At 46.1% G+C, this 12,952-nt stretch overlaps 1 protein-coding gene across 2 annotated transcripts in view; it reads left to right on the forward strand.

The window, feature by feature from the left end:
- The window catches only part of XAB2 (XPA binding protein 2), a 711,598-nt gene that overhangs the window by 311,146 nt on the left and 387,500 nt on the right, over positions 1-12,952 (forward strand). For both annotated transcript variants that reach the window (XM_069603869.1, XM_069603870.1), the window contains exon 11: positions 5,828-5,959. In XM_069603869.1, coding sequence (XP_069459970.1) covers positions 5,828-5,959 — 132 coding nt within the window. The remainder of the gene's footprint in view (positions 1-5,827; positions 5,960-12,952) is intronic.

The following is a 12,952-nucleotide window of genomic DNA, read 5'->3' on the forward strand; positions in this document are numbered from 1 at the left end:
CCGGACGTTTAAAAGACAGGATCGTGTTCGACGAGTTCTGTCACGCATTCATTCCAACATCGGCGGAGGCACAGACTTCCAGAGCCCGTTGTACCTGGAGGCGGTCACGATGGACGCCTCCCTGGAGGGATAGGGAGCTCACTCCGGACGTCTCCACGCACGAGGCGCCCAGGGGATATTCCTTGTTCCCTACCATCTGACGGGAGTCAAAAACACTGTGGCTGACTCTCTCAGCAGGGAGCAACGCTCTTGCTACGAATGGGAGCTTCGGCATGATCAAATGCACAACCTCTTCCACAGGTGGGGCAGTTCCTAGAACAATCTGTTTGCGACAGCGACAAACACCAAATGCCGGCGCTTCGCCAGCAGGTTCCCCCAGCTGGGGAACATGGTGGACGCATTCTCCTTCCTGTGGGAAGGCCTGTTCTTGTACATGTTCCCCCACATTGCTGCTGCTACTGCGAGTCGTCAGTCAACTCAGACGGTGCTGGTGCAGGATGATCCTCGTTGCCCCAGCGTGGCCGAGGCAGATCTGGTACCTGGACCTTCTCAACATGTCAGCGGCCCCTCCAGTCAAGCTACCAGTGATCGCGGATCTGCTGGCCAGAGGAGGCGCGATCGTGCACCACGACCTAGGATCGCTGAATCTGAAGGCCTGGCTCCTGCAGCATTAGAGTTTGGTGGTTACAAGCTGCTTACGGACTGCAGGGAAATCCTCGCCAGGGCGTCGTCGACTCTGAAGTGTTCCGGACACAAGTGGAAGCGCTTTGCGACTTGGTGCTGGTTGCAGAAGATTAACCCAGAGAGTCACGGCCCCTCAAGTCCTTCCACACTTGTCGTTGACTAAGTCAGGGCTGGCTCACGCCTCCATCAAAGTACATCTAGCGGCTATCTCCCGCTGCACCAGGTCTCCGGGACGATCTTCTCAGTGGTTGCACTATTTTTACTGAAGGAGTTCATCAAAGGACTGTTCCGTTCATTCCCGCCGGTGAAGGCTATTGCCCTGGCGTGGGAGCTCAACGTGGTGCTGTCTAGGCTAAAGGTGGTCCCATTCGAGCCGGAAAATCAAGCTCTGCTTAAGTTTCTGTCTTAGAAGACAGCTTTCCTCATGGCCATCACCTCTGCCGGGAGAGTAGGCGAGATCCAGGCCCTGTCCTGCAAGCAACCTTACTTGACTTTTCACGAGATGAGGGTGGTGCTGCGTACACAACCCTCCTTCATGCCCAAGGTTCCGTCGGAATTTCATCTCAACGAACCCTTGGTGTTACCCGTGTTTATTCCGACGTATTCGTCGCCGGCTGAAAGATCTCTGCACTCCCTGGATATGGCTCGAGCACTGAAGTTTTAGGTGGCCCGCACAGAGTTTCCGGAAGACTTCTCAGCTTTTTGTGAACTTTGGTCCTGTGAACCATGGGAAGGTCTTGTCCAAGGCTTCAATCTCCAGATGGCTCTCCAAGCAACGAGTTGGTGGTAGATCTTTCTTCGGCTGGGGCCTCCCTTTGGAACAGCCTCCCTGCCTCCTTGAAACTTGAGGAGAGCCATCTCTGGTTCCGGAAGCACCTCAAAACCTTCCTCTTTGTTTCTGCTTTCTCTTCTCCTATCCCCGGCTGAACTTCCGGCTGAAACTGCACGTAACTGCACAGGTTGCCTGGCCGCCATCTGATCTTGGGCCCAGGTCTCCCCCGCCCCCCAGTTGCATATCTGCACTGCCTCCCTGGCAACCCCCCGCACTCGGGGACTGTTTTCTGTATCCCTACAGTCCCCTACCAGCACTTGAAATCTGATCTCTGCACCTACCCTTGCACTTGCCAGCAGCTGGCCGTACTTTTACTTATTGCTTATTTCTTCTATTTATTGTTTTTTATTTATTCTATTTTCCCTGTACTGCACTGTCTCCTCCCTTTTCACCCCCGCACTGTTCCCCTTCCCCTGCACTTGCGCGATCTGAATGACACCTGGCCTAGTAAGATCGTTGTCTCGTCTTCCCTCTGTTCCCCCTCCCTTGCCTCGTCGCGCCTTGAAACACTTGTTTATAGGCGCATTATAAATGCCATATCATATCATCACTCATTATCACTGGATGGCAAACCGACTGCTGCCTGGCCGACCGAGAGCCCATTCTACCAGAGTTATCTCTGCTACCACAGCGTTCCTGTCTGGTGTGCCCCTGCTGGACATCTGCAGGGCTGCTACGTCGAGGCTTACGCACACCTTCACGAAATTCTACTGCGTCGACAGTGATTCCAGGTAGGAGTCCAGAGTCGGCCAAGCAGTGCTACGCAACCTGTTCGCTTGAAGGTGAGCCTGGTGAGGAGGTCAGAGTAATTGCTTCTATTGAGCCTTGCCACCTGGTTGTGTATGTATGTACTACCATGTATTCTTTATTCATGAGCATGTGAATCCATGCCAGACCCCATGCTGGAGAAGGAACAAGTTACTTACCTGTAACTGTTGTTCTCCAGCATGGGTCTGGCATGGATTCACATGCAAAACCTCCCTCCTGCCCCTCTGCGGCTCTTCTTGGTCAGACTGCCACTTTACCTGCTACCAAATCTGAAGATGGCTTCCAGAGGAGGGGCTTAGGGAGAGGGCAATCATTGGCTGGGGGCAGTATGACCCAGAGCTCAGTGATTGGTTTATAGGAGAAAGACAGTTTATAAACAATAGTGAAACAGTTTTTTCTTTTACTGAGGATTCCCAGCCTGACGACGGGGAATATTCATGAGCATGTGAATCCATGCCAGACCCATGCTGGAGAACAATAGTTACAGGTAAGTAACTTGTTCCTTATTTGATAGTCGAGACTACTCCCATCATAGTTCAAGAGCAAAGTAGGAGTTTCTCCAACCCCAACAATTTCAATAAAGGTTTTTCAAATTGTACCCATTGTCAGTGTCATACTTGTGATACCATGCCTCCCCTACACCCCTCTCGCGCTGCATCCCATACAATATGTATTTATATTTTATTTTAATTACTTATAAAGTGTAACTTTAAACCATCAGAGGGCATAATTGTGCTACCGGGGGAAGAGTAAGAACAACAGTAAGAGAGGAGAAAAAAGAAAAGAAAAAAATGCCACTAAAATAGCAAAGTCTTTAGAGAACTTCAAAACCCGAAGTGATCCTGAACTTTGCATAAGCTCAGAGGGAGAGCATTCCAAAGTCTGGCTGCCGCAACTGAAAAGGCCCGGCCACCAGATCCGGAACGAAAAAAAACTAGGTGTCTGATTAAGCAAAAAAGATGCAGAACGGAGAGACCGAACAGGGACATAGGGAGATAACTTTTCTTGCAAAAATTCTCGGCCGAAGACATACAAAGCTTGGTGCACAATACACAGCGCCTTAAATTCTACCCGCTTAACTACGGGAAGCTAGTGTAGAGAGGCTATAATAGGAACAGGGCCCTTGTTGCCAATCTAACTGCAGTATTTTGTAACACCTGAAGCCGATGGAAAAAAAGAGGCTTGGGCAAGCTACAAGGCATTACAATAATCTAAAAAGCCTGCAACCAGGGAAGATACCACAACTGCGTGAAGATGATCTGGAAGGAAGGGAAGCACTTTACATAACACTTTCCATTTAAAATACAAAGTTTGACAAACAGATTTTTTACTACCTGACAGGTTTTGGCAGTGGACCGAGAGAAGATGGCCAGACGTTGGTCGTCCATAATGCAGAACATAAGGCAGAACTCGAGGGGTACCCACTATCAGCACTTTAGTATTACTACCGTTCAAAAGGAGCCTGTTGTCACTCATCCAGATGTTGATGGAGAGAAGACACACCTGGCAGCATGCTACCGTATCAAGTTGCCGAAGGTCCAGGCGGACCAAGATTGGCATTTAAAACCGAAAGAGTGAATAAGTTTGACCAAGGGTTTGATATAACTATTGAAGAGAAGTGGGTATAGAGCAACCCCACAAGAGGACAAAAAAGGTAAAAGGCAGAAGAAATTGTAAATGCTCAGACAAGAAGGAACTGTGCCTGTGATGTCCTCCGCAGCAAGCTGGCCCATCAAGATGGAATATTCAATGGTGTCAAAAGCCACTGAAAGATGTAACAAAATCAGCGCCCGACACCCCCACATCCACAAGACAGGCCAGATCATCCACGACGGACACAAGCACAGACTCTGTACCACGCCTGATTGAAAAGGATCAAGAAAACCATATTCTTTCAATAAAGAACGAATGAAAGGCATATCCAGTGACTCCAACAACTTCCTAAAAAAAGGAAGCAAAGAAATAGACCTAAAGTTAGAAAGAGCAGTAGGATCCAAAGAAGATTTGTTTTTTTTAAAGAGGGATCACAATAGCGTGCTTGAGACTAATAGGGATACAGCTATCACCAAATGAGCAATTAACAGTGGATGACACCCAAGAACTGATCACAGGAATAATCCCTTTAAACAGAGAGAGCGTAATTGGATCCGACGGGAAAGCAGATTTAAGGGCATTAGTAGCTCTCACAATATTTTCATCGGAAAAAACTGGAAAACATGCCCAAGTATGGAGCAGGGGCAGCCCAATGTTACTGTCTACTGCAGGGGACCAACGGAATCCAAAATCGAAAGTATTGCAACAGATAGTAACTATCTTGCCAGAGAAAAAGTAGAGAGTGAGTCACTGAGAGCTTGTGAAGGAGCAATTGCATTGGCTGAGCAAGGGGATGACAAGGACAGCACCAGCCTAAAGACCTTTCTAGGCTGACTAGCAGCTGATGCTACACGTGAAGAAAAGAACAAGCGCAATGCCTCAAAAATAGCTGTTTGATACACAGCAGTGACTCTGCACAGAGTAGTGTGATTTGCCGGACTATAGGAGCTGAACCCCACAAAAAGGTTGGTCCAGCTGTCTGCCTTTGCAATATGAGCTGCACGATTTCAAAATGCTTCTCACCTCCTCCTTTCTGCTTATAATGGAATGTCAATTACTGTTCACTTGCATGGTATTGCTCCTTTCATTCACATGTTTGCACAGACTGCGGTCTTTCGAAGGGCGTTCATCCACCGCAGTGCTTCAACGCCATACTAATGGCAGCAGGCACTATACAAATATTGAATACCATAGCATACCGACCATCCTATTGTAGTTTCTGATACACTCCCATATGTGGACAGGCGTTCATCCAGCTCCACCTTTCACTGTGTGTCAAATTAAAGGTGTGGAAACAAAATGTGGTTGTTTCTAGTGTTCTTTGGTCCTACATTGTCACCTTTTGCAGTCTTCCTTCATGGGCCTTTTTTAATTGAGCCTTGGTCCTGATATCCCTGTAGCTCCCCTCCAAAGTTGATAACCTTCACCGGTTCTATATTCTAACTGGTAGCTTGCTACCACTTTGTCCTGTTATTATTTATGGTTAAACTTTAATTGCACTCTAAAGTACTGAGACTTCTTATTTACCTGTTAAGAAATGTTGAATGCTTGTTTGTCATGTTTTCTTGGTGTCCTTTAGGGGCCACCTTATTGTTTTTAATGGAAGCTGCATCTTATTATCACTCCTCTTCCCTTTTCAGAGTGAAGCCTTGAAGTGCCAGGTACCAATATTAGAGTCTAGAATAATGTAAAGAAAGCACTGCTTGGCACTATCAGGTTGAGCTTCCTAAACACTCACCAGAAGACTTTTGAGAAATCTCCCTAACAACGATCATGATTAATAGTATGTAAAAAACTGGTATTCACATTTCTGCTTGGACATTTCCAGCTTTACACATCTCCCCATGAACCCTACTATGCCTTTTATCATTATCTATATTTATCTGTTTAAACTGCCTGTAGTCATGTACTTTATTTAACTTGCATGCATGTACCTCTTGCACTCCACAGAAAGCTACAGCGATCCCAGCCAAGAAGGCAGAGTACTTTGACGCTACTGAGCCAGTGCAAAGCCGGGTGTACAAGTCCCTGAAAGTCTGGTCCATGCTAGCAGACCTGGAAGAAAGTCTGGGTACTTTCAAGGTACTACTTGTTTTTATTACTCTCCACGCTTTCTGTAAATACATTGCTTGTTGTTTTGCATTCCAAGCTTTGTGTCCGAGTTGTATTTTCACTAGACTGAATAATTGAATGATTGGCTCGGTACTTAGTTTGTAGAAGTGTAACCAATCATGAAAATTGCAAGCTCTTTTTATCCCACATTCTATCACAGTCTTTATTTGTTGTCATTCTTATCATTACAGTTATCGTTTTCATAATTGAATATATCTTATGCTGGAATCTAGGTGTGGTTCCTTTTGAAATACACTGATAAGGGTAAACAGTACTGTGGTTATTACTCCATCTGGGAAAATCAGTGTTCTATTGGATGTTATTCTTTCTAGGGAAAAATCAAATTTTTCGAATGGATTGTGTCCTCCGAAGTAGTCCTCATCTTTGATATTTCCTTTCCAGCTTCAGCTGCTTCAGAAAAATGTTTTCCTCGATAGAGGGCGCTGTGCACTGGTCTCGTCAACTCCATGACCCTAGACAGCCCCCGTTGGCTTCTGTTGCGTTTTTCCGATGCAGCTTTCGCTTCGAGAGAAATACAATGCGCTTCGGTTTGTCACGAACTTCGATTCATCAAATTTAAATTTGATGTCTTCATCATGGGCTCCATCAATGCCTAAGACATGTTTAAAAAAATTCCATGATTGTGCGTTAAAAATGTGCCCTGCCGGACTTCAAGATGGCCGCCGTGGAGGGAGGACGTGCGTGAGCTGAGCTCCGTCTCCCCTCCCGCACCACAGTAGCAGCAGGAAGCATCCGACTCACATGAGGGTTGAATTTGGCCCCCCCTACTGAACTAGTCATCGACGCGGGAGCCGAGCGCCCCCCCCCCACGCAAGCCCCCCCTGGGCGGACACAACAAGACGCGGGAGGCCTACCGCTGAGACGTCCTTAGCGAATTACTCAGCGAATTAATGAAAGAATTACTCACCTGCTTGGTTCACTTTTTTAATTGAATCCCAACTTGGGATAGATGTTACTATTAGTTGATGCTTTAAATATCTTTGTGTATATATAAATAAATATGTATACTATAACTTTAATTGTTTACGTGTTTACTTGGATACCTGATTTCATTGTACAGCTCACATTACCCCTCATAAGATAATCCTGGATGCTCAGTCCACTACCAACTTGTGTAGTACAGGCCTACATTAAAAGGTGGGTTACCAAATACCAAGAGATAAGTCTTGTATAGTCCCACACCAGTTGGACTGCACTCATTATTTCCTTACAGTGCTATAGAACCTGTACCTCTAGCGGAGAGGAACAAGGGTTGGTACTCCCCTTATTTTCTAATCCCCAAGGACGACCGAGGATTGAGATTCATCTTAGACTTGAGAAACCTGAACAAGTTCCCCAGGAAGGACAAGTTGAAGATTTTTACCCTTTCTCAGATCCTTTAGGCCCTCCAACTCCAAGACTGGATGGTATTGTTGGACCTTCAGGATGCTTACTTTCATGTGCCTCCACCTCTACCTGGATGATTGGCCGATCAGGGCCCGTTCTCCCGAGCAGGTCTTGGAACATCTCAGTATCACCTGTCACTCCTTCCACAGATTGAGCTTCTCCCTCAATTTCAAGAAGTCCCACATGATACCATCTCAACAACTCCAATTTATTAGAGCAGTCATGGATGCAAACTCAGGGAAAGTCTTGCCACCCGAGGTGAGGACTCAACACCATCTGCAGATAGTCATCAAATTCCAGAGTGCCCAGCGTCTTCCGGAGTTTGATTTTTTTTGAAGTTGCTCTACCTCCTGGCAACCAGCATTTTTCTGGTGCCAGAGGCTCGTCGGAGAATGAGATCCCTCCAATGGGCTCTCAGGACTCAATGGTCTCCATTCTCAGGCAAGATGTCAGACCTTCTTCAGGTTCCGAGCAGAATCGCACAGGACCTTCTGTGGTGGGCCTGCGATGACAACATTATGAAGGGAGAACCCTTTTGGCAACCATGGCCAGAGATAACAGTAGTTACAGACAATCTCAGTATCAGCTACTACTGCAGTCTGATATCGCAGGTGAGCCCACGCAGGAGTTCCTATGGCAGTGCTCATGTGCCTTAATCATCTGATGCGCGCACACACAAACCATCAACGTGTGCACACTGGCCTTATTGTCTGCAGCATAATTTATTGTATATTAATGGCTGCCGCCTTTGTTCGAGGCTTCGGAGGGCCTCGGAGCATTGCAGTGGAGACGCCACATCAACAAGGATTCTGATTGGCTCCTTTGTTCCCTGTTTAGCCAATCGAGTTCGCCGGCAGGCGTGAGCCGGCCCTTTCTCTAAGGCCCTTTATCCAAGGCCCTTGTCTGTGCCTGTCAGGGCCTGGAAGGGCCCAGAAGTCCCCCTCCTGCAGCAGCTTATGCTCCTCTATTCTCTGCCTCACGAACTACCACACTGCATGCAGCCAACTGTACATATAAACTCTTAGTGCAAGTCATGTCCTCACACTGTATGCCTTTCCACTAACTCACTATACTAGCCGCCTAGGTGTGCTTTTGCCATTCTGCCATGTATACCTCACTGTAGTGCTCCTTCTAATGCATTTCTGTTCTCTGGTAGACTCGAATTTAGGCATGTTTCTCCATCTGTGCACCACTAGGCTGCTCAACCTCCTTGGTATTGTTATGGTATTGTTTATTTATAAAGCACCTAGACACAGTAAGTGTTTCAAAGAGCTCAAGAAGGGTGGGAGCATGTGGAGAAAACAGTCGCTCATACCCCTTGAAATTCTGAGGCGATAATAGTCTGCACAGGCAGAGGAAGTGGGTGGAATATGTTTAACAGTTGGAGATACTGCAAATAGGCCTGACGGCGATTCTGCAGATTATACCAGTGCAATTGAGGGTGAAGACAAAGGAGGACAGACCATCTTCGGCATGGACTGTACGAATCATCTAAGTGCACAGACGATACCAGGGAGAGGGAGGTCCAAGTGCACCCGGTCATCTGGGCGCATTTGGGCGCGGTCGGTCATGGGCAACTGGGCGCATTTCTTAAGGTTACATATACACAATATCATGGTTACAGTTACACATATACCATACAATGGAATGGGAATATATACATAGCTATGGTACACAGATACGAGGAAAAAAAGATACATTACTTACAAATAGCACATACTAAGCATTGGGCCAAGCATGTGTTATTGGCTTAATTACAAAATTACAGATGGATTGGTTGGGCGTAGCGTCTAATGCTGAGGGCTAGTGGTCTTGCCCTGTGAGCCAGAGTTTGACTGCTTCTAAGGAGCGGAAGGAAGGTTCAGTTCTGAGTGAGATGGGTAGAGTGTTCCATAACTTTGCGGCAAGCGCAGGGAAGCATTATTGTCTGGTCTCAACTTCCACTCAGGAAGGATGATTTGGGAAGGCTGTCCTTCATTTTGTCCCTGGTAACCTTTAGGGACAAGTTCAAATTCTTACTTCCATCGCCAAAACTAATACTGCTTTGGGAGTCTATCAAAGATGAGGAATACGTGGGAGGACACAATCAATACGAAGAACAAGTTACTGTTAGGGGAGTTTTCCTAAAGTCCTACTGGTAGTAAGACTTTAGTAAGCTATGCCATTTGGTTTTCCGATCTTTAGTATTGGTGTGTACTAACTCGGGACCTTGGTTGAGTGGCAAAGCAGTCAGGCTTATCTTAAGAGGAAGATATGAGCTGTAGGTAAGTGCACTGAACCTTAGTTAGACACGCACACCAAATAAACATTTACACTTATAATTTATATAAAATTATATTTGTTGTATATTCACCAGAATCACTTTAAATACTTTAGACGTTTACACTAGAACACTTGGGAATACTTGAGAATACACTTCAAAGGGCACTTTCACTTTTGTGTTTGTTCACTGTTACATGTGTAGCAACGTTAGAAATGGAAAAGAGAATGTTATTGTATTATCGGTTATTACGCGCCCCTGCAGATTCTAACGGTTCATACAGTAATACCAGTACTCTACAAACACATAGGAAAGTCACTTAAAGGGAGGAAAATGGTTGGTTGGTGTAACATTAGCTTGGTTCAAGGTTCTAGAGAGGGTTTCTTTGCCCAGTAAGTCTTTTAAATCCCAAAATGTAACCCTAGCTAAAGGCAGTTCAAAGAGGGCTTGAAGTCTTGACAAGCAGCAGAATACGAAGAGTTCCTGGGGATTTCTTATAGAAGCAGCAAGTTAACAACTAACAAGGGAGACCAGTTAAGGACTCGATGAAGGCAAAACAAGCAGCGCTTGAGTCAGAGGTAAGAGGGGGTACACTCCAACGCTCTGGAGCGACTTTTTGGAATCAGGTAAGCAATACCTTTTTCGCCACTCAATTTTAGGTTAGAAGAAAATGTTTGTGTTGGCTTCTCTGCGATGTGGCAGCTCTGGACCCAACCTCTGGATTACTTGGTCTGATGACGAAAGGCAGTGCAATGGACAGTGTCTCTCAGCAGCAGCCTTGAGGGAGGACCTGTAGCACGACTTTCAGCAACTTCTTGGTTCACTCTGCGGTATTGGCACCTTTTCACCCCAACACCACTCATTGTGCACATAACCAATTCCTCACTGACAGCCCTGTGAGCGGGCTGTGCATTGCAAGAACCCCCTTCCTCTCAGCAGCAGGGGGTTCAACATGAGTATCTGGTTAGTAGCCTCCCTCACCTCCAGGTACTATTTAGCACATCTCTAGGCCATCATGCATCCACAACACAAGTTTCTGTAATATCCGCACCACACTAGTAATTGCCTCCATAAAGGTTTTGCTGGCCAATATGAGAAGCTTGTGCCATTCAATTACATTTTTTTCTTGTTAAAACAATAATAATGATATCCTGTTGTGATGTGCTTGGCGTGCATGCAGGTGTTTGATGATGATGTGAGAATGTTGATTAACTGTGATAGAATGTTTGGGTGTGAATTCTGTGTGAGGGTTCTAGGAATGGGCAGTTGGGGAAGCTAGCCTGGCTGATGTGACCCAGTGGTTCACTGTAACATCTTGTAATGTAACTACATTACAGCTTACCTGAAGAACCTTATCAGATTGTCCAGGAAACAGCCTTTCTACACATCCCAACAATCACCATTACTTACCCTTCTGCTTTAATTTCTCTACAGGTTGTGAGTGAAGTCTTTGATTTTATCTCCCTGATGTTCCCTGCTCCTCCCCCTTCCTGCTCTCCTTGACCCAGTGTCATTTTCAACCCACAGGCGAAGGTCTGGCTGCAACCCTGGGCTGGACCACAATTCTCCTCTACATGAGCAACGCTCAAAGCCTTAAGACCATTGCTGTGGTGATGTGCTCAGTATAAAAGACCAATTATATAATAATATTTGCAGAACAACTAACAGATGAAACCGTGCCTGAATCTACATTATTCCAGTTCTATTCTTCTATGCTCTCCTTCTAGACCAAAATTCCTTTTAGAGGGCCATCAATCTCTGGGTTCCTACCCCCACTGGTGGCCAATTCATATGGCTGCACACCTCTTCACTTCACCCTTCTTCCATGGCTCTCATCCCCAACAACTATCAGTAAATTGTTTTTGAAAGTGTTGATGGTTTCTGAAAATAACTACTATGAGACCTTTTGGTTCCTTGGGACAATCACTCAGTTGGGACGCAGCGCAATAGTGGTTATGCCCGCCAGGACAGCCCGTATGGCGTCCAAGGTATGGGCTACTGAAACAGTGCCCCTTATTTTCCCTGGATGAAGAACCTCACCCAAGGCTGTGTTACTATGACGCGACTTCACCTTGTGTGGCCATTTTACCACACATGGACATTTTCGTGATACCTGAGAGAACCATAAAATGTCTCTATTTGCCATTTGCGCATGTGTATAGCCATTCCTGATCTGCATCCTGAATGGAAACTCGCAAAGGAGCTCTGGGTGCTTGTGCCTAGGGGTTGGTGGTTTTTGAAATCATCTGGTATGCACAGCTCTGATTTTGCCTGCACAAAAGCACATACAAATTTGAACGTGGAGACCAGCACTGGTGGGCTGACCGCCAAAGGTTTGAATTATGCATGTGTATCTGATTTGAGTTTAGAATCACAAGCAAGCCTCCATTTTAGGGATGAAAGCAGAGACTCTGCACGATTCATTGTTGCACACTGAGTGTTTATCTCAAAGTACCAGGAAGAGGAGGGGCTATACCGAAGGCAACAATAGTTCTGCACAAGCTTTTCCTTACCCACCATAGTGAGGTGCTACCTCCTGCAACCAGACTGAACAGAGTATGATGCTCTTTCCTCTTGATGTAATGGCTCTAGTTGGATATATACCTCTTCAAGCTGTTTTGTGCTCTTCTGCAGCCTTTGTGTGCCTGTGTCACCTGGCCCAGAAGTGGTGTTTGGGTAGAATATTTTTAGGATTCTCTGGAGACAGTTTGTGCATCCTCTAAATAATTTGATTTATTTTTGCTGACTTCTTTGGTTTCTTGGCTTTATTTCTTTGTAGAGGGATGTGTAATGAAGTCCCTCTGCAAACCTTTTTCTGAAAGGCTGTCTTAGTTGCCCATATGGCTACCAAAGGAGGGGTGTTTAAGCTCCCTGTTTAGGTTCCATGGTGATTGTCACCCTACACGTATATTGTCAAATAGTCTGGTGGCATCTGTAATTTGTTTTGCTCCTTACTGGGGGGGGGGGGCATCCATATCTGTAGCCTGGTATACCAGTATGGTAGATATTGAGGGTGCTAATGTATTTTAGAATGCTCTACCATTAACTGTTTGGATCACTCTGAGCATTACCCTCCACACACTGGAGTGGTTTAAACTGGGTTAGTGTAAAGAAAACCGGTCTGGAACTCGCCTGCTACTCCTAGGTCTTCATGGGAAGCTGTGGGAAAGATAGCGGCGACTGCATGGGTTTGCCATCTGGAAATTATAACGGCTCTGGCTCCGGTCCGAATCTAGCGAGGACATCTTTCTACACCAGTATAAAAGGTGCAGAAGGTCCAGTGTGGCATTGGCTTT

This window comes from Ambystoma mexicanum, chromosome 3q, assembly GCF_040938575.1.
Source record: "Ambystoma mexicanum isolate Mex_15411 chromosome 3q, UKY_AmexF1_1, whole genome shotgun sequence".
NCBI classification, from domain to species: Eukaryota; Metazoa; Chordata; class Amphibia; order Caudata; family Ambystomatidae; genus Ambystoma; species Ambystoma mexicanum.